The sequence below is a fragment of the Rhinolophus ferrumequinum genome, chromosome 18 (assembly GCF_004115265.2).
Source record: "Rhinolophus ferrumequinum isolate MPI-CBG mRhiFer1 chromosome 18, mRhiFer1_v1.p, whole genome shotgun sequence".
Lineage (NCBI taxonomy): Eukaryota > Metazoa > Chordata > Mammalia > Chiroptera > Rhinolophidae > Rhinolophus > Rhinolophus ferrumequinum.
In genome coordinates, this window is record NC_046301.1 from 25,391,548 (window position 1) to 25,412,934 (window position 21,387).

Here is a 21,387-nt window from a genome sequence, read left to right on the forward strand (position 1 = left end):
CCTGGGAAGGCCTGGTACATAATTAAGCTACACTGTCAATTATATACATCTTAGTAAGCTGTGTGTGTGTGTGTGTGTGTGTGTGTGTGTGTGACGGGAAGAATGTGTTTTTTGTCACAGTTTCACTTTCCTCTATGAAGTCACATCCCATATCACAAAAACAAGAGTCAAAAGTGAACATGATCATGACTCATAATTTATCTTTATTTGTGTTTCCATTTTTGCAAAAATATGTCAGTGTTTATGCTGACAAAGTAAAAATTGCAATGTGACATTTCCAGTTTTCTTAGCTGAGTCCATATACCACCGTGTTCGATGGTAATATTTGTTTATCTGTATTTCCCAACAGACATATGGAGTGAGTATGCTGTGATATTCACTATTACACACCCAGTGTCTAGTTGACTTGCAACTTATATGCTTTCAAAATTTGTTGAACGATTGAGTAAGGAAGATGTTAAGTTTTAGACACTTAGATATGGGGTTGGAAGGCAATGAGACATAAATTTTGATGTGGGGTTGCAGATAGTAAATCTATAGGAAGGATATTGTGTGTGTGTGTGTGTGTGTGTGTGTGTGTGTGTGTGTGTAATGTGCTCACCCTTGAAAAGATGCTACTATTTCAACAACCATTAATTTAATCTTAACTCTTTTCTATGTGTAAGGCAGAGAATTGCTTGTATGAGGAGGACAGTCTGTCTTTCTAATCATAGTAAATTTTAAGAAAAGGAATTATTTTTCACTATATTTAGGTAAGTTAGTGCCAAATTTTGTTTCGTGTATTTCAAATTTAATTCTGATACTAACTTAAATGATACTAATTTATTTGTAAAAACATATGATTTGCAAAAATGGATTTATTTGGCAGAAAAACTTCCTGACATCAATAATTAAGAGGATTAAAGCATACTGATTGTATGAATATTTTACTATTATAATTTAGACATTTTTAGGCTTTCTTTTAAAATACTACCAAAAGTCAGCGTCATGTTTATAGGTTAACATTAAAAACATTCTAATTAGCCAGCCACAAAACTAGAATTCCTATTATCACCATTAGTATGCACACATTTTTGTCCTGAAAGTAGTAGTCATGCAATTGGATGAGAGAAAAAAAATAAGTGGTGTGAAATAAGAAATAATGAAACAAAGCTATCTTTATTTGTGTATGGTATGATTTTATGCCAAAAAGAAAAAAAAAAAGAAATCAACTGGAGAAACTATTGGAAACAATAAGAGAATTCACTAAAATATAATATCTGAGTACAAAAATAGTATTAAAAAATCAATAGCTTTCATATATGCAGTTAAAAATATAATGAAAAAATGATTTTATTTGTAACTTATAAATGATAAAAGCGCAAGACTTAAATAAAAAAAATTTAGAGGACATAAAAAAGATTTGAACTAATGAAAATGCATACCTTATTCTTGGATAGGAAGACTCAAAACTATAAATATATCTAATGCCCCATTAATCTAATTCTGGGCACATTTTACAGAAAATATTGTTAATTTAATTCAAGAAATAGTTACTAAATAGTGAATTTTTTTAAATGAATGTTACTAAAACTCTCCAAAATAAAATAAAAGTTGTAATATTTTACAGAGTTTTACTGCTGGTACTATATACTTCAGTACACAAACTTTTCATCATTTATTGTAATATAGCTTCTCTTTTGAAGATGCAATTTATGCTTTAAAAAAATAGTCTGATTTCTATTGATCTTAATTTTCTCTTTGGATTAGTTTAGCAAATCTGAGAGGCCATCTCAGCCTAATTTACCGAAAGATAATAGGGAGGGGGTGGATACTATTAAGGACATCAGGTGTCTCAGAGACTTGACAGAGGAATCAAATGAACAAGTTTAGAAGTTTTGATTATTTCTGCTGCTGGAGTTTGGAGCCTTTCCCTGTAGAATGCTGGTATGACCCATCTACCGGGCTAATTGACCTGATTCTCTGCTTATGTCCTTTGCAAACATTAAATTAAATTAAATTGGGTGAGAGAAGCTGATAGCGCTGACTTAGGTAAGGGTTCTACTCCTAGCTCAGTCATCTGTGGCTAGAGAGTCAGGATATCACAAGACTAACAGGACTATGCCTGCATTTTAGGGGTCATTCTATGAGAAGGGAGTAGCACTCCAACAGGTGTTCATTACATCCCTTGTCGTTTTGAGTCCCAATATGACAGAAGCAGAAGAGCATCTCTGTCTCTTCTCCAGCTCTTGTTATCAGCATTGGGTTGAACAAGAAAATATCCTATTTTTCCCATATTGCCATGCTCTGTCTCAGCTCCCTTAAGAAAAGCAAACTGTCATCTTCCAAATCAATAGAGGGAGACTCACCTCAAAAGACAGAGCCAACCCCTACTCTTCTCTGCAGCATGTTTTCCCGTCACAGACAGCTAACCAGTTACAGCTGTCACCATTACACTAATTTCAGGTCCATCAAAGCTCTGGTTCAAGAGGGCCTCCAACTCTTCAGTATTAATTTCCCCTTAAGTAGTGGTTTTCAAACTGTAGCTCAGGATGAAACAGGAAAAAAACACACAGAGACTAATAATGACTTAGTATAGTTTCTCAAAAGCTATGCCTATTTTGAAAAGAGAATCGGTATTTTATTTGTTCAGTCATTCACTCATTCATACATTCAAACCTTGTTCAACATATATTTATCAAATACCTTCCATGTTCCAGGTGTATAAAATATACCATACAGTCACTTAAACGACAAGTCAAGTCCAAAACCCTTTTGTTTTCCCTTTCCCTCTGAAATAAGTTAGGTTCCCTAAGTCACGTCCTTAAAGCTTCACCTTTTCCTGTCTTAGGCAGTACATATTGTCTTAAGTAGTTTTCATTTTCTGTCTTCCCCTTGTGGGGGCTAAAAAAAAATCATACTTTTCCTCCCATCTTTAAATTCTTTTAGCTGTGCGAATAATCAAATTAACAGAGACAGATTAATGGGAAAAATCAGTGTTAATACATGCACACAGGGAATTCACAAAAGCATGAAAATTCCCAAAGACAGTGAGGCAACATTGGGTATATACGTCATTTTGGATAAAGGAGAAAGGAGGGAACAGGATAGATTTCAAAAGTAAGAATGGGTGATTCACAGGAAGAACGGAACACACAAAGCAGGCAAATTTTTGTTTCAATGGGACATGGGGTGATCTAGGCCCCTGGTTGGTGCCATCCTATCTACTTACTTAATTCAAATTAGGCTAAGGTGAATGAGCTAAGATTTCCTTCCTGGAGCAAGTCTGAATCTCTTGGACAGGAAAGGAGGAGGGTCGAGCGTTATTAACCCTGACGTGAATTGTAAAAGTATCAACAACAAGCGCGTTGACGGTTGGTGCCCACAAATCTGCCCTTCACGCCAGAGAGCTGCTGGGCAGGCCAAGTGATGTTTTCTCTGTCACTGATTTACTGCCCTTGACTTATGTAATGATATCCCTGAATATGAAGCACACTGTACATTGACCTGAAAACATAACTGAACAAATAGTACTCCCTTCCTCCTCCACCAATGGCATCGAGGTTTTAAATAAATTATGTATTTTAGTAAGGAAAATCTCGGCAAATATAGTCATTCTCTTTCAAAATACGGTAGTTTACTTCGTAATATTAGGCACTTTAGTGTGTTAGTGTAGCAGTTTATAATTCTATAGGAAAAAATACCTAACAAGAACTAGAATTAAAAAAAAAACCTCATAGTGATTATCATGGCGTCGGCCATGCTTCTCACACAGAAATGCATATCACACCCACAGTTATAGTAGAATGAAAATGTAAGTGAAAATAAAGGCTAAGAGTGAATGTGCCAGTCTGGGACACTGTAAGCCTAAGACAATGGGCTGTCCACAACAACAACAAACTGAAAAGATACCAGTAAATTCTTTATAATGTTTGTATTTTGTTGGGCAATACGGTGTCATAGGCACAGTGCATGAACTATAGGGTCAGACAGAGCCGGGTCAATTCCTGGTACTAGCACTTACTACCTGTTTGCCTTGGGTAGTTTACTTAACCTCATTTAGCCTTGGTTTCATCATCTGTATGAAACGATGTTTTCAGGAATTAAATCAGATAAATGATTATCAGAGCTTGGCCTCTCAGGCATGTTTCAAGGCAGGCTAGTGAACTCATTCATTATATAATTTTTATCAAATGCTTACTACATCTATCTTACTCACCAGTCAATCCCTGTCCCCTGGCACACGACCTGTCACATAGGAAACACTCGAGAACTATTTGTAGAATGAATGTTAAGTCTCTGCTCATATGGAACGTACATTCCAGTAGTTTCCTTCCACCTTCCTAATGATGATGGCAAGAATGCCAGTCAGAGTAGAAAAAAAGTGGGAGTGTAAAGCAGTTTTCATTTTAACGTTGTACACGAATCTATAATATGCTAGAAGAAACTTTAAAAAAATAACAAACATCTGGAAATTAAATAATGGTTCTATTGCTAGTTGATAAAATGTCAGTGCTCGAAAATGAAGTAATAATATGATAATGTGACCTCAAAAGAAAAACATTGTTTTAGTTTTCTTAACATAGTCTTTTTATTTTATTTTTATTGAGGTATTTTCATTTTTATTGAGGTAAAATTGATATATAATAGTGGTTTAAAATCAGCCAGAATCTGTCATCATTAAAATAAAACCATGCTTAGATTATTAAAATAAAGTTGATTGCCTCAAGAACAGAAGCATTTATGGTATACGTTCAGTGAGCTCAAAATTTAGTGGATGGCTTGAGTGTAGCTTCAATTTTTTGTGCTTGAATTAAAAATAGTTTTTCCCTCACACATTCTTTGTGGGCCTGGGCAGCATCCACATTAATTTACAGGAAATGTACTACACACCTCTTTTAGGAATTTCCTAATTTCCCATCGCATTGCCTAATTAAATGAATTAAAGAACTTTGGTGTTTCTAAATTCGGCCAACAGAGAATAACTGTATGACAAGTAAATAAGTCCTGCTGGGAAGATGTTGCTTAAGGGATAAAATGATCCAGCCAGCAAGTGAGCCAAAAAATTAAATATTAACCAAGGAAGGTAACCATTTCTAAAGTCATACCTAACAGAGGATTCAGATATATATAGGATTGAAGATCTCTCAGTTAAGTCCATGAGCAAAGGACATTTTTTTGGAACTTCCAAAAAATTTAAATCATGAAACATCTATTACTGCTACTACTGTGTGTTTTTATAGTTCAGTCCCAAGATCTCACTGACTACGAAAATGAGGTGACTTTTAAAAAATTCTTATATGATCACTAATACTATTAATATAAAATAGAATCAAAGTCATATGTGAATATTTTAATGAAATGAATATTGAATTTAGTTGTGAAATGGAATTGTTAATCTCAGGGACCCATTTGTTTTTAAAAAAATGTTACATAGAATTGCTTATATAAAAACAAATAATAATTTCTTGTTTTCTGGTTTATCACTTTTATTTTCCCAGGATGAAGATGTTGTACCTAAGGTAAGATGCATTTTTCTCACTTCTTATCCCAAGTACTATGATTTTCAATTAGTTCTAGCAATATATTTACAGTTATAAGGACAAAAGTCTGAAAATTTTATAGACTATAAATAATGAAAGAACAGTATTTTAAAAGAAGAAAAACTGTGACAGCGAGGTGTCTCTTTGGTGAAGGAGGTTCATAGATAGGTCCTGAAATTACTGGTTATTTATGAATGAAAATTATAAACTAAATAAATCTAAAAGCGGAATAGATCAAGTGCAGTGATAGAAAATGAAATATTTTTTTCAAATGAGACAATTTAAATCATAGGTAGTATTTATTATTATTAATAATTATGAAACACATAGCCCAGTTTAATTTATTCATTTGCAGAACAGTTTTTCCTCAAGTACTATCTTTGCTGATTTATTACTATTGGTTTGAAGATATCAAAAATACAGAAATTCATTTAGGAAAATGAATACGTAAAGAATTTTAATTTTAGTATCAAATGAATCATGATCAAATTTCTTGTATATGATATAGTATCATCAGACTAGAAATAAAAATATACAATACGTTTAAATGAAGTGATTCATTTTGAATCAGTTGTTGAATTTGAAGGGAACCTAAGTGATTTTATTATCAAACTATGCATATAAAAAATTGTTGTCTGGTTAATTGAATTAGGTATATAAACATGTCAAGAATGTGTAAAGGTAAATGTTTGCAAAGTACTTGACTGAGCACTTTTACATTCCTGCTCACAAATTTTAACCCCTACAAAGACAGTTTACTAGTTAAGGCTTCAAAATACATTTTCCAGTTTTAGTTATTTCGATAAGTGGTCTTCAGAAACCTAAATACCCATACAATTTCAAAATATCTTTTTCATTTCTTCTTTCATAAAGCTAGACTATCAATGCTACCTCTCTAATAGCACTCTGAAATAAAAAGAAAATATTTTTCTTCTTAATAATTTGATTTGCACTAATCAGATGAATTACATTTTATAAAATTCCTTTTAGAACAGACCAGCTATGGTTGGGACCATGTCTTCGAAATGAAATATGTGTATTTCTCCCAAATCTTCACACATTATTATTTTTATGGTAAGCACACATAACAGATACTATCGTTTAAGTTCAGAAGTTAAGCCGGGGAATCAGGTACCAACTTTTCTGGGTTTAAAGCCCAGCACCCTCCCACTAAATGTTAAATATTATAACTTAATAAATGACAGTAAAATTCCAAATAGAGTCATTGGATGACTTGCAGGCTCACAAAATATTATAGCTGAAAAGCTTAGTCTCTGCTTCAAATCGAGTCAGTGGTTAATTTGTCATTAATCCCCAAAGGGTGTAATTACTGACAAAGACCATATGATAACGTAGTTAATTCAAGCCAACCCTTTTATAATGCACTGTGTATTTTCCACTTCATTATCTTTTAGTGTAATATCTTTTGTTAGCAAACAATTTTAATCACAATGCACATACCTTGAGAATTATTTTAAATATGAGAAACTCATGGCATTTGATAAAGAAATCACGTAGGAAGTTTCATAAGAATTGTTTGAACATACTTTTGTTGACAGAAGGTAAGAATAAGATTGGGATTAGTAGTGGAAAAACTGCATAAACTATATATATATCTGTTATGTGTGATTGAAATAAAAATAATAATGAAAACTTACTATGTGCCAGGTACTCTTCTGAGGGTGTCATATGCAATAAATCATTTAATCCTTGCAAACATCTTATAGGGCAGATACTGTTATTATCTGTACTTTGTAGGTAAGAAAACAGACACAGATAAAGTAACTTGCCCAAGATCTTGTAGCCAGTGAGTGTCAGGGTCAAGCCAAGCAGTCTGGGTCCAGAGTGCCTTGTTCATCTTCAAACATGTTAGAGTCAAGGGGTGTCTTATTACAAATAGATCCTAAGTAAATTTCACTTGCAATAAATCGGTATTGCCTTAGGATGCTATTATACAGGAGTTAGGCAAATTAATTGATTTATAACAACTGAAAATGGGGAAATAGTTAACAATAATTATAGGAATTTAGTAATTCACGTAGATTGAGAATATTTATTTGTCCTGACAGTACAGATTTCTTACTATTTTGTATATCCCTATGTATAGGTTTCAGGAATCTGAGGTCGTTAATGTTCCTCATCCGATGCAGTTTTATTTTACAGCCTCTTTTTAAAAACTACGTGAGGTACAATAGCTTTTTGTGCAGTTTTTCTTTCTACTGTTACTGAAGAGACCTAAGTAACCTGTTGATTTACCATCAACAGCTAGCCAGTTGATGGAGCTTAAGCAAATCATCAGTCATGTGATAACTTAAATTATAAAATGAGGGTGTTGGAATAGTTACATCTCAAATCTTCTATAACATTCTACATTTTATTTCTCTCTGGTTCTCTAAAGACCACTTTGGATGCCCGTGGTCATCGACCCTTTGACAAGAAGAGGGAAGAGGCTCCCAACCTGAGACCTGTCCCACCTCCCCTCAGTGGAGGTGGCTATCGGGCTCGTCCAGCCAAAACTGCTGCCAACCAGAAGATAGTGGAAAGAAAAGCCCCGGATGCTGGGGGCTGTCTTCATGCTGACCCAGATCTGGTGAGTGCCTCCATGTTTCATTCAGGGTGGGTCTCCCATGCAGAGAAAGCCTCTATTCATCATGGCTTCCTAAAGTTGCCTTGATCCATGTTGCCATTGTGGTTATTTGGTTTGTTTATTTGGTAAATAAATAAAAAACATATACTTATTGGGCCTTTGGTTAGGGATTCCTTTCTAGTATGCTTTGATCTGGACTTAAGGTTGCAAATGAGGACACATGAGGGTGTTGTCTTTACCTTTGTGTTTTGCCTACTTCATTTGTTCAGGTGGTAAAATTTTCATAGCCTAATTACATTTATTCTGTGGCAAGGAGTGTTTTTCATCTTAATGGAAATATGAAGACTCTAGAATTTCTGGTCTTACATAAAGAAAATCAAAAGGCAAGCTTTTATGTTGGCTAACGATATCATTGAATTTTCACTGTGTGCTATTTTCACAAATATCCGTAACTCCAATTCTTCATCTAATGGCTGCTATTTTATTTGTTTGCAGGGAGTGTTATGTCCTACAGGGTGTCAGTTGCAAGAGACTTTGGTAAATCATGAAAGACCAGTCAAAAAGAATATCGAAGAGTTAAATAGTAATGTGGATTCTGTTTCCCGGATCTCTTCTACCACCTTTCAGCAAATGACTGTGTTAAAAGACATGTGGCAAAAGAGGGAGAAGCAAGTACGAGGTAGATGTCCTTGTGTTTTCTGTTTGATTCTGTTATACAATCTCCCGGGACTGTTAGACTGCCATGGAAATGCACGATTATGAAAAGAGTAACATTTCTGGATTAGCCTAAATAGCACTCACACTCTTTCAGTATTAAGGTCCTGAGGACCCCTAAGCTCTTCACTTAGGCACCTTCATGTGCAACTTGTCAGATAAGCACAATCAACTCTTATTGCCCATCTGGCACCAGTAAGGATGATTTTCTATGAAAATTTTGGCTAAGTTCTTATTTTTCATCTATGAGAAACTTGTAACTCCGAAGACCATAGTCACACAGTAAAAACCTAGCATTTATAAGTCTAACGTTTGAGGTTTTGAATATAAGAGGGCAATCCACGATGTGCTCAATTATATTGCAAATAATGACATCTAAGCTTTGAAACTTGAGATCTGAATTGAGAGCTGTCGGCTCTGTGGTTGGGAATCAGCTAGTGAGTGAGTCTGGCATAGGCTTCTGAGAGCGTAGCATACTCTAATTTAAACATTTTTTTTCAAAGGAATAATGACAACTCTGTTGTAAATTTTAAGGCTCTGCTATACTTATGTGAGATGGATAAATAAATTAAGTGTATCCACTCCATAAGATGTTGAGCTTCTGAAATGGAAGTTCTAAATACTACTTTCTCCTCTTTTCTTCACCAAATAAAAAACAACCTATTGTATTTATTTTTAGGCATAATTTTCAGCTTATACCTAAGGTAAATTACTAATATAGTAGTTAGATTATATGTTAATTTTATATGCCATGTGCCAAATAATTTTCCCTAAGTAAAACTGCATATCATAACTGCCTGATGGTAGCTCAGTGTCCACTAGTTTATTCTCAGAAATTCAAAATCACACTCGTGTGTTTGAATATATTTCGTTTTTTGTATTGGAAGAAAATGCTAACCATTTCTACATAATTCCATTTTCCAGATAATGAAAATGTAGTAGATGAATACACCTCAGCGCTGGAAAGGCACCAATTGTATATAGATGAGACTCTGAACAGTAATATCCCAACTAATCTTCGTGTACTTCGTTCAATCCTGGAAAACTTAAGAAGCAAAATACAAAAATTGGAATCTGATGTCTCAGCTCAGATGGAATACTGCCGCACCCCATGCACTGTCACTTGCAGTATTCCTGTGGTTTCTGGCAAAGGTAACTGTTAAACATATTTCTGAAAGGTTCTACAAGAACCCACACTCTCTAAAAAATCAGAGAAGTAGAAAAAGTCCAGTGGATTTCCCCCCCACAGATCCTAATGACATTATAGCACATCATGAAGATATCTTTAGTATGCTGTGTTCTGACGTAGCCTAATGTATTGACTTGTTTTTGATGAGCAGGGTATAGTGTAATGATGGTGGTACCTCCAGGTATGTAATGTATACCCTTGCTTGAATAGATGGCAGAACAATGAATATATGTAGAAGTTTCTTGATCCCATCTGTTCTGGCAGTTTATGGATATCCCAGCACACAAAAGATAGACAAGGGCTTTTTCATTCTCTTGGCAGATAGAACTCAAAACTGAATTTGATTTTCAGTAAAAGGCAGATTCAATTTCTATAAAATATTTGCAAATGTCTAAAATAAAACATTCCTTAGTAACCTATGTAATCAGTTATCTTATAAAATTGGTGACTATAGACCAAGTAATTGTGTTGCAGTTCCCTGAATGTATCATATTATTTTGTGGTTTCAGAATGTGAGGACATTGTTAGAAATGGAGGTGAAACATCTGAACTGTATCTCATTCAGCCTCACAGCTCTGTCAAACCATATAGAGTATACTGTGATATGAACACAGAAGGTGGAGGTAAGTATTTCATACGTAACTGTTGACCTGTTTTTCTGGAATTACTTTGATACCATAAAATGCCCAGAAATAAAACCTAGCTTTAACATAACTAACAATGATCCATTTGATTTGGAAGTCAATCTGATATTTTGAAAGTAATAAAATATCTAAAATTCACAGTTTGGGGTAAGAGAAAGCACTTGAAGTTTCCCAAGATCTTTAATTTTGCTCTCATATTTATTTCCTTATTATAGCTATTTTGGACCACTAAATATAGGTGGGCATAAAATAAATTAAATAGAAGAAGAGGTCAGACATTTTCCTCAAAGTGACATTGTTATTGGTTAATATGTACTGTTTTTCTTTCTTTCAACCAAAGGATGGACAGTAATTCAGAACCGTCAAGATGGTAGTGTTGACTTTGGCAGGAAATGGAGTCCATATAAACAAGGATTTGGAAATATTGCAACCAATGAGAATGAGAAAAAATACTGTGGCCTACTAGGTAAAAACTAAGAGTACAAAATATAATCATTCTATTTAAAATGTGTTTTTTTTTTTTCCATTTTAGAAGACAGTGTCAGGCGTCTGTTTTTAAGAGTTTAAAGAGGTTACGAAAAGAGTGTGAAAGCTCACTATAAGAGAAGACAGGCAGTTTTTAGTTTTTGAAGGTTTTATTATTAGTGAGATTTTGTTTTATTTTTCCTTTAGGTGAGTATTGGCTTGGAAATGACAAAATTAGTCAGCTTACCAAGATGGGAGCCACAGAGCTTTTGGTTGAGATGGAGGATTGGAAAGGAGATAAGGTGAAGGCGCGCTACGGAGGATTCACTGTACAGAATGAGGCCAACAAATACCAGGTGTCTTTGAAGGACTATAAGGGAACAGCTGGCAACGCCCTCATGGAAGGAGCCTCTCAGCTGGTGGGGGAAAACCGGACGATGACCATTCACAACGGCATGTCCTTCAGCACATACGACAGAGACAACGACGGCTGGTATGTGTTCTGTTCTTCCCTCCTGCTGCGAAAGCCACCCCTAACGTTACCACTTGGGATCCGGAATGAGAGCTCACACGGTTAACTTCTTGGGTAGTTTCTGGGTGTCAGCCCCTATTCTAAAGCATTTCAACTGTAAGGTGGTTGTTATTGTGCTTATTTTACAGATGAAGTTTAGACAGAGAGTAAGCAACTTACTCAAAGTCATACAGCTATAAAAGGTAGAACTGGAATTAGTGCACTCTTCCCTTCTGAGTATGAGTGTTTAAATTTCTATATCTCTGTAGTCAGATGTGTATATTAAAACCTTCATTTTGTTTTTCAAGATTCTCTAATACTAAGGGATCTGAAAGCTATCATTTCAGTACAAAGTAACAAATAAAGGTGAATGTGCTACCTACCATGTTTCCCCGAAAATAAGACCTAGCCAGATAATCAGCTTTAATGAGTCTCTTGGAGCAAAAATTAATATAAGACCTGGTCTTATTTTACTATAATATAAGACCGGGTCTATAATATAATATAATATAATATAATATAATATAATATAATATAATATAATGCAATGCAATGCAATATAACATAATGTAATGTAATGTAATGTAAAATAATATAATATACCAGGTCTTATATTAATTTTTGCTCCAAAAGACGCAGTAGAGCTGATTGTCCGGCTAGGTCTTATTTTCGGGGAAACACGGTAGGCCTAGTTCTCTCCCTTTCTTGCTATAGGGCAGAGAAGACCTTTGGTGGATTAATGTGACTTTACTTACAAAACCAGAGGGAAGGAGTACCACACACAGCTCATCTCTGTGGGTACTTTGCATAGAATTAACTTGACAGCACTGCAGCTGTAATAACCCCAACACATTTCCTTTTAGGGTTAATTCAGATCCCAGCAAACAGTGTTCTAAAGAGGATGGTGGTGGATGGTGGTATAATAGATGTCACGCAGCCAATCCAAATGGCAGATACTACTGGAATGGACATTATAGCTGGGACATGGCAAAACACGGCACAGATGATGGAGTGGTATGGATGAACTGGAAGGGGTCCTGGTATTCAATGAAGAAGATGTCCATGAAGATCAGGCCCTTCTTCCCACAGCAATAGTCCCCAAAACATAGATTTTTATTCTTCCGTGTATAACAACATTTTTATATATTATGTCATTGGAATTTTCTTTCATACATTACATCCCTCTAAAACTATCAAAAGGTTGTGAGTGTGACTTTTTGGAAAAAGTATTTAGGATAAGTAACACTAAAATTAGCACACCATTTTCTCTTATATTCTTCATTTATATTGCTCACCAAGAAGTACTAAAAGGATAATTGTGGACAGTCAGTGTTCATAATTTAAATTCCAATTGATTGTGAAAAGTTTCAAATTAGGAAGATGAATTTTCTATCCCTGTTGTAGAAAAGCTGTGAGGCAAACTAAAAGCTTATGGTTAAAAGTCCACTTTAAAAAATTTATTTATTTATGTAAGATCTGTCACAGAAAACTTTCAAAAAGATTTGTCAATTAAACCAATCTCTGTTGCAATAAATTAATGTTTTCTTATTTTGTAATCCACATGGCCAACGAGTTAGGCCCTGAACTTGTAAGAGAACCATTCACAACCTCAAGTAGCTCACAAATTGGCACAGACATCTGAAGATTCAAAATCTTACTTTGCACCATGGAAAACCATTTCTCTGTCACTTTTCCAGACTTTGGGATCAGAGATCCCAAGAGGACAGTCAGGATCAAGTCGTCACCATTTCATTTTTGGGGGGAAATAATGAGGTAGGAAGCAGCGGTTGCCTGTTGCCCCTGGAAATCAGTCCTACTGGCCTCAGTCAGGTTTCTGTTTTTTACATACCATGTTTCCCCCAAAATAAGACCTAGCTGGACAATCAGCTTCAATGCATCTTTTGGAACAAAAAAATTAAGATAAGACCTAGTATTATATTATATTATATTATACTATACTATACTATATTATATTTATTATATTATATGAGACCCGGTCTTATATTATAGTAAAATAAGACCGGGTCTTATCTTAATTTTTGCTCCAAAAGACGCATTAGAGCTGATTGTCCGGCTAGGTCTTATTTTTGGGGAAACACGGTAGTTACACCCGAGCTAAAGTAGAAGTGTATTTTCTGTTCTTTCTATGTCTCCCTAAGAAATGAGTGCATCAAAGTAACATTTTTTTACCTTGTCTTCTCCCATCACTTGACTCCAACTGCCCTACTTGCCTATAACCCTAGGTCCTCCTTCCCTTCATGTCGCATCACGGTCACTAATTTTCATGGAAACTCATCCTCTTAACCTTTGCATCTAAGCAATGCTTGTTAATTTCATTCATGGAAATGTATCATTCTCTTAATTCCTCATGAAATCCAACCTCGACTTTTACCTGATTTCCCCACCATTAGTTCTGTTCTACCCCTAACTATATCTATCTATTACTCTGCCATAAAATACATTGTCCTAAAAATAGGAAATTCTGACCAAGTTACTTTCCTGCTTAATATTATGTCCTTGTTATTTGTAAGTTTTAAGTCCAAATTCCTTAGCTGGGAGTGACACTGGTTTGGCACTTGGTCCCAGCACTGCCTCCTGCCCTCTTCACTGTACATCTACAGTCTTACCACAGTGAATTTCTTACCATTCCAAGAAAGGTCAGGCCCTTTTCTAGGATGCTCTCATTGTTAACAGTGTCTTTCCCCCAAATTCACCTGGCAGATTGCTCTTTGCTTTCAAGTCTCACTTTAACTGCAGTTTATCTGTTTTACATAGCTTTGTCCTTCACTGATAATGAGCTCTTATTCATGTTTGATTTCAGAATCATCAGCCTGTCAGAAAGGCTGATTTTCATAAATACTGGATGACTAAAGCCAATGATTGCCAAGACCTTGGGTATCCCTTTTTTTTTTAATACTTAGAACACTTTTCCCAATAAAGGCACAGATAGAAACTCTATATGCAAAACACCTGAAAATTGAGCTTTTTCAGCACGGCTGACTATAGCAAAAGCCCACTGAATTGTAGATGAGAGATGGCAGGATCTCAATCCAAGGGCAATATCCTTCAGACTTTCGCTCAACCCCCAACTTACATACTCACAGAGGATCTAATGAATACCTAGAGCTTAAAATAAAGCCACAGATTAAAAACCACTAGAATAGGTAATCTGATGGTCAATTCTCAGTTAATGTACAAGTAGCAGAAACACAGCGACCACTTCTGGGTGTTACGTAATATCTAGGTCTATGCATTTAGAAAGAAGGAAGCCTTCTTAAGATATCATTTGGTAAGAGATGCTACATATCTGATTTTTCCCTTTCAAGAACCACAATTTTGGGTATAATAAAAAACAAAGAAGCAAAAACTCAAAGACAGAGACACCAGTTTAGTGTACCAGAGGGAAGAGGGGGTGGGAGGGAGGTAGAAGAAGGTAAAGGGAGTCAAATATATGGTGATGGAAGGAGATTTGACTTTGGGTGGAGAACACACAATACAATATATACATGATGTATTATCGAATTGTACACTTGAAACCCATATAAATTTATTAGCCAATGTCACCCCAATAAATTTAACTAAAAAATAGTGTCCACTAATTAGAATATATAAAACAGCATCTAAAAAATGAACTCATGACTTTCATGAAGATAATAAAAAGATTAGTTGAAAATTATTAATCCCACACTATGGCATGAGAAGTGTTATATATTGTATTGTACAGTTAAGACTGAAAGTATGTAACAAACTATAAAGGATATAAGGAATGACTTGGGACGTAAACTTCCAGTTCCTCTGCATTTAGGAACCAAGGAAAACAGCTCACTGATGTAACTAAGGTATTGCCCTTAATCTGAACACAGATTTTCCCACGAGGCACAAATGTGGATAATATGACACACCACAAGCTGCAGTAACTTAGCTGACATTTCTGTTGAAGCAATAACACCAAATATCATGTAGAATGATCATCTAAACCTGCAAAGCTCATTTAAAATACAGATTTCCTGGTATCAATCAGACTTACCACATCAGAGTCTCTACACGGGAAGAAGCTAAGAGTCTGTTTTTAAGTAAATGTCCCCAAGAGATTCTGATCACAGGCTGAATTTTTGAATGACTGGTCCAGGCTACATTTGCATTTACTTGAGATTCCCGTCTTTCTTATCTAACACTTTTTTTCACTCAAATGGTGACCATTAGGTAAGTGGTCATCTTTGAAATTACTGTGACTTCGTAGGTGACCACTGCCTATGTTTAAGACTTGACTTGGGTTTAACAACATGGTCTCCAAATACTGGAACCACTATTTCTACTCTGGTGCCCCTCAGCCTCAGGTGATTTTCTAGGTTGGACTTTTAGTTTTTTTTGACATGTAGAAGAAAAAAATTAAAGATGCTACCTACCATTTGTATATAGAGCTGAAACTATGATTTCTGAATTCCATCTATCCCTCCAATAAGGCATGTCATTTGATACTCCCTGTTTGAGCTTCCACTGTAGCTCAACGCCCCACCAAGTTGCAACGTGTTTGTGCAAAATTGTAACTGAACCTAGCAAATGGAATAATTTCTGTTTATTTTAACACCATTAATTGTAGTTTTAGATAATGAAAGTAGTTCATATTATTTGTGAACATTTTGGGAAATATAGATAAAAGTAGAACCATGTATAATTTCAGCAATAACAGGGAAGCAGCTAATATCTCGCTTTATGGGTTTTTTTGTTTGTTTGTTATCCTGTACATGTTTTAGTACCTGAATTTATCACACTGTGTCCTGGGAAATTTTCCAAGTTACTTAATATTCTCCTACCATATTATTTTGTATACTAGGCTTTTTAATGGCTATAAAATATTCCATCATGTGAATGTACTCTGATTTTTTAAGCAAGTCTCTGTCCTTTGATATTTAAATTTAGATTTTTCCAACTTTTTACTAATAAAGATAATACTGAAGTTTGCATCCTTTTACATTAGGAACATGATATTGGCCTCCGTTTATTCAAATATTTTATGTCTTAAGTGATTAGACTGGGTGAGTTATACGCTTATGCAAATAGTCTTAACTGATACCAAAATTAACCACTGTACCCTTTCTCTCCTCCCACCCAAGATGTGACCAATAGGCGATATTGGGTTTTAGTTTTGACTGAATTATATTTCTCCAACAAGTTTTTATTTATTTTAAAAAGTTTCAGTCTTACAGAGAAATGACAAGAATGGCTTAATGATTACCTCTATGTTCTTCACCTAGATTCACCAATTGTTTGCTACATTTGCTTTATCTCTCAAAAGGATATACTTTAATGCAGTTTTGCAACCTTGAGGTCACTGACCTATTGTAGGTAGAGTCAAAGGTGGATTTAGCAAATATTTTCCAGAATGATCTGTTGCAATCAGCACGTAGCCACCTTCCCCAGGAGGCTGACGAACAGGAGACCACTGTTTGATAATCAACTGCTTAATCAGCTCAAATTTGGCAGGTTATCTTAAATTTTCTTACCTCTGTGGTTTGGAAGTGCCGTTTGTACTATGTGGAAATGGAAGACATGACGTCCAGCTCTTGTATAGGAATTAATTTGAACCTCTTCCCCAGGTGCAAATTCCTTACCATACTATTCCCTTTTTTTGATGTTTAAGGCTCTTGCCATCCCCATCCCCCATTAATTAAAGATTTTTCTCCATAAATGAGATTTAAAAAGCACTTGGGATTCAGTTAAAAACAGGATATAGGTGAATTAATAAATGCATAAATAAATAAATGAAATACATCTCCAAAATGGTTTCTGTGTAAATTTCATTACTTAAAAGCAACTTGGATAATATTCATGGCTACCAAAATCTAAATGTTACTACATCTCAACTGTTTCAGCAAACAGTAAATGTTGTATTACTTTCTTCAAGTATAACAAATACTTAGTTTATGATACTTGCCACCTGCATGTACTTTATTAATATGATGCCATTTTCTTTCAGGCTTTTCTAGACATGATTGGAAATTAGTGAACTTGGTTGAATGAATCTTGTTCTGATTCACCAGCTGCACCACTCATGTCAGCTAGCTAAAATTCGAAATGTATTTTGGTTATAAGAGGAACCTGCGACAGAGTACAATTAGATCAGTAATACCACTGAGAAAATAATTAAAATTAAGTGCTATACACAATACTCCCATGTTTACCTATGGACTACAGCATCATTATCCTAGAAATTTAAACAACACCATCAACAAGCTTGCAATATAAGATATTGTAAACTATAAATGTAAAAATATACATTCTTCTGCATGCCTATGAAACATTTACAAAAATAAATCATGTACCAGTCCACAAAGAATACCTTAAAAATTCTAAAACAGGATTAAATAATTGGTTAAACTAGCTTATGAAATAGTTGGAAATTAATAATTAAAAGATTACTCACCAATTGCACATGAAGTCAGGGGTATGAAAAATAAAAGATGACTCATCCTAACCTCCTAAAAAATAATTAACTGGAAGTTAAAGTCTTTTCTAAGTATCCCCTAGAACAAACAAAGTAAAAATTGAAAGTAAAACTTTTCTATATTTAAAAAAAAAAAAGGAAGTGTAGAGTAAGAGGGAGAATACTTCATCCAAAAGCTATACTTTAAAAATGAAGATGAGCAAGGTAGTATAAGCACAGAAGATTGTGGGGACAGAGCCAGGCGTGCAGTTTCCAGGCTCTCACCCTCACATAGAAAGGTGCTGGCTCAGGTAGTAAATGGCCATCAACGGTGATTGGATGGCCATCAGCTGTGGCTAGTTGGCCGTCAGCTGTAACCAGTGAGCCATGGGCCACTAATATAACTGCCGTGGCTACGCTAGCAGAGAAATGGGGGGCTAGCAAGAAAATGGTGGCTGGCAAGCGCGGATTGCAGTTAGGATGGCAGGTTGTGGACAGTGTGGCTCCTGCTTCCTATGTCTCCAACCCAGCTGCCAGTGAGAATATAATGGTATGACTCCCCTATCTATGGCTCCGTGGGTGTTCCTTTTTGGCCTCACCATGTCCTGTGTTCTTATGTGGGGAGCGGGACCAGAGACCCCACATGACACCCTGCATGACAGAGAGTCTATAGAGCGATCCAAGGAAAGTTTTATTTAAGAAAATTGGCCTTTAAATTCCAGTGGCAGAGAACACTTTCATAAATAATCCCAGCACAACTGGCTACCTGTCCCCAAGAAAACAAAAGTAAACCTTCTTCATAATATATTAAAATAAATTCTAGGTTAATTAAATATTTAAATGTAAAAGGAAAAGACAATAAATATATTTAAAGAAACTTCTACAACTTACGTGTGTATGGCCAATAGACATATGAAAAGATGCTCTTGACACCACTAATCATCAGAGAAATGCAAATTAAAATCACAGTGAGATATCACCTCACATCTGTCAGAATGGCCTTTGTTAATAAATCAACAAACACCAAGGGAAATGTGGAGAAAAGGGAACCCTGCTCCACTGTTGGTCGGATTGCAAATTGGTACAGCCACTATAGAAAACAGTATGGAGGTTCCTAAAAAAATGAAAAGTGGAACTACCTTATGACTCAGAAATTCTACTTCTAGGTATTTATTTGAAGAAATCTAAACACTAATTTGAAAAGATATATGCACTCCTAGGTTCATTGCAGCATTATTTACAATAGCCAAGATATGGAAGCAACCTAATTCCCCTTAATAGACAATTGGATAAAGAAGGTGTGGTACATAGCATATATAATGGAATAATACTTGGCCATAAAAAAGAATGAAATCTTACCATTTGCGGAAACATGGATGGACTTAAAAAGTATAATGTTAAGTGAAATAAGTCAGAAAAAGAAAGACAAATACCATATGATCTCACTTATATGTAGAATCTGAAGGAAAAAAATACATGAACAAATGAAACAGAAATAGACTTATAGATTCAAGGAAGAAACTGATGGTTGCCAAAGGGGAGAGGGGTTGTGGGGCAGTATGAAAAGGTGAAGGGATTAAGAAGTACAAATTAGTAGTTATGAAATAATCATAGGGATGTAAAGTATAAGGAACATAGTCAATAATATGGTAATAATTATGTATAATGCCAGGTGGTTACTAGAGTAGTCAGGGGATCACTTCGTAAATTATACAAATGTCTAACCACTAAGCTGTACACCTGAAACTAATATAAAATAATATTGAATATCACCTGTAATTGAAAAATTGAAGAAAGGGAGGTAAAAGATGAAGGGGAATAAGAGGTCCAAATTAACAGATATAAAACAAATATCATGAAATGTAAAATACAATATAGGGAAGAATATTGTGATAGCATTTCATGGTGTCAAATGGTTGTTAGACTTATCATGGTGATCACTTCTTCTGGTACATAAATGCTGATTAACTATGGTGTACATCTGAAACTAATATACTATTGCATGTTAGCTATATTTTAATAAAAATCCTTTATTAAAAAAAGAAAATTAAAAAAATATTTATCGTATAATCTTGGAATGGGTGAGACATTCTTACATAGGGCAGTAAACACTACAGACATGAGCTCTGGCCTAAAGGAATTTACAATCTAGTGTCATATAAAATAAATCAATATGTTCGAGTTAGAGATCAACTATGTATTTTTGAGATATGAACAAGAACTACGAGGGCCCAGAGAACAATTCCTGGTTCTATGTTCCATGGCAGGAATTCACAGAAGGAATGCTATTGAGCTGTATTTTAAGGGATGAATGGGCGGCTTCTAGGCAATATATGGAAAGTCACAGAATCATTAAAGAACCTGCTATTCCAATATCAGTGAGTAATTGATTGAAATGTAGAGTAAATGACTGTAGAGGTTGAAAAAAGACCAATCTATGAAAGAGCTTATATGAAAAGCTAAGAGGTTTTTCTCTATATATATATTTTTATTAAAGACCGGTTGACACGCAATATTTTATTAGTTTCAAGTGTATAACATATTGGTTCTACATTTATATACCTTGTGATGTGATCACAACGATAAGTATCGAAACCATTTGTCACCATACATAATTATTACAATATTATTGACTATGTTCCCTCTCCTGTGCATTATATCCTGTGCATGGCTTATTTATTTTATAACTGCCAGTTTGTACTTCTTATTCCTTCACCTTTTTCACTCATTCCCCCACCCCCCTTCCTGCTGGCAACCATCAGTTTGTTCTCTGTATCTGAGTCTTGTTTCTGTTTTGTTTTGTTTGTTCTTTTGTTTTGTTTTAACTCATCCTTAAGATAAGGCCTTAAACAAGAGAAAGACTTGATTTGATTTGTTTTTTAAAGGTGACTTTGTGGAAAATGAAGAAACAAAAGAATGGTGGTAAAGCAAGAGGTGAAGCGACTGTTAAATAGCCCAAATGAGACAAGATTAACACAAGGTAACATAAGAACATAAAAGTGCTATAAGAATGCCAATTTTAGAGTAGAAGATAGTTTGGGAATAGATTGGGTATAGGAATTAAAGGAAAAGCAGAAGCTGAGAAGGGTCCCAGATTTTCTAGATTACAAAACTGGAGGGCTAATGATGCCTCTGACAGGGATAAGAAATAGAAAAGAGGCAACAGGTTTTGATGAGAAGGTAGTTAGTTCAATCTCAGGCATATAAATGAGAAATATCTCACTGGACCTGTTCAGTATTGGTTGAAATTATGGATCTGAATGTCAAGGATGAAGTTTTAGATTTGGCTATCATCGACCTATTGGTGGTAATCAAAGCTAAGGGTGATTGT

The 21,387-nt window shown here is 35.0% G+C and overlaps 1 protein-coding gene across 1 annotated transcript; it reads left to right on the top strand.

Annotated features, from left to right (window-relative positions):
* Positions 1 to 5,117: 5,117 nt before the first annotated feature.
* FGB (fibrinogen beta chain) lies at positions 5,118 to 13,166 on the top strand. Its single transcript, XM_033135218.1, has 9 exons — positions 5,118 to 5,257; positions 5,481 to 5,501; positions 7,921 to 8,112; positions 8,605 to 8,788; positions 9,748 to 9,975; positions 10,522 to 10,635; positions 10,997 to 11,122; positions 11,329 to 11,614; positions 12,496 to 13,166. The coding sequence occupies exons 1-9, from the start codon at positions 5,183 to 5,185 to the stop codon at positions 12,725 to 12,727; spliced, it is 1,458 nt and encodes a 485-aa protein (XP_032991109.1). The 5' UTR covers positions 5,118 to 5,182; the 3' UTR covers positions 12,728 to 13,166.
* Positions 13,167 to 21,387: the final 8,221 nt, after the last annotated feature.

Bases quoted from the DNA above. Each gene is read 5' to 3' on its own strand.
- FGB (XM_033135218.1), top strand. From the start codon at position 5,183: ATGAAACATCTATTACTGCTACTACTGTGTGTTTTTATAGTTCAGTCC. The intron at 5,502-7,920 runs GTAAGATGCATT...GGTTCTCTAAAG, and splicing joins ATGAAGATGTTGTACCTAAG to ACCACTTTGGATGCCCGTGG. The intron at 8,789-9,747 runs GTAGATGTCCTT...TCCATTTTCCAG, and splicing joins GAGGGAGAAGCAAGTACGAG to ATAATGAAAATGTAGTAGAT.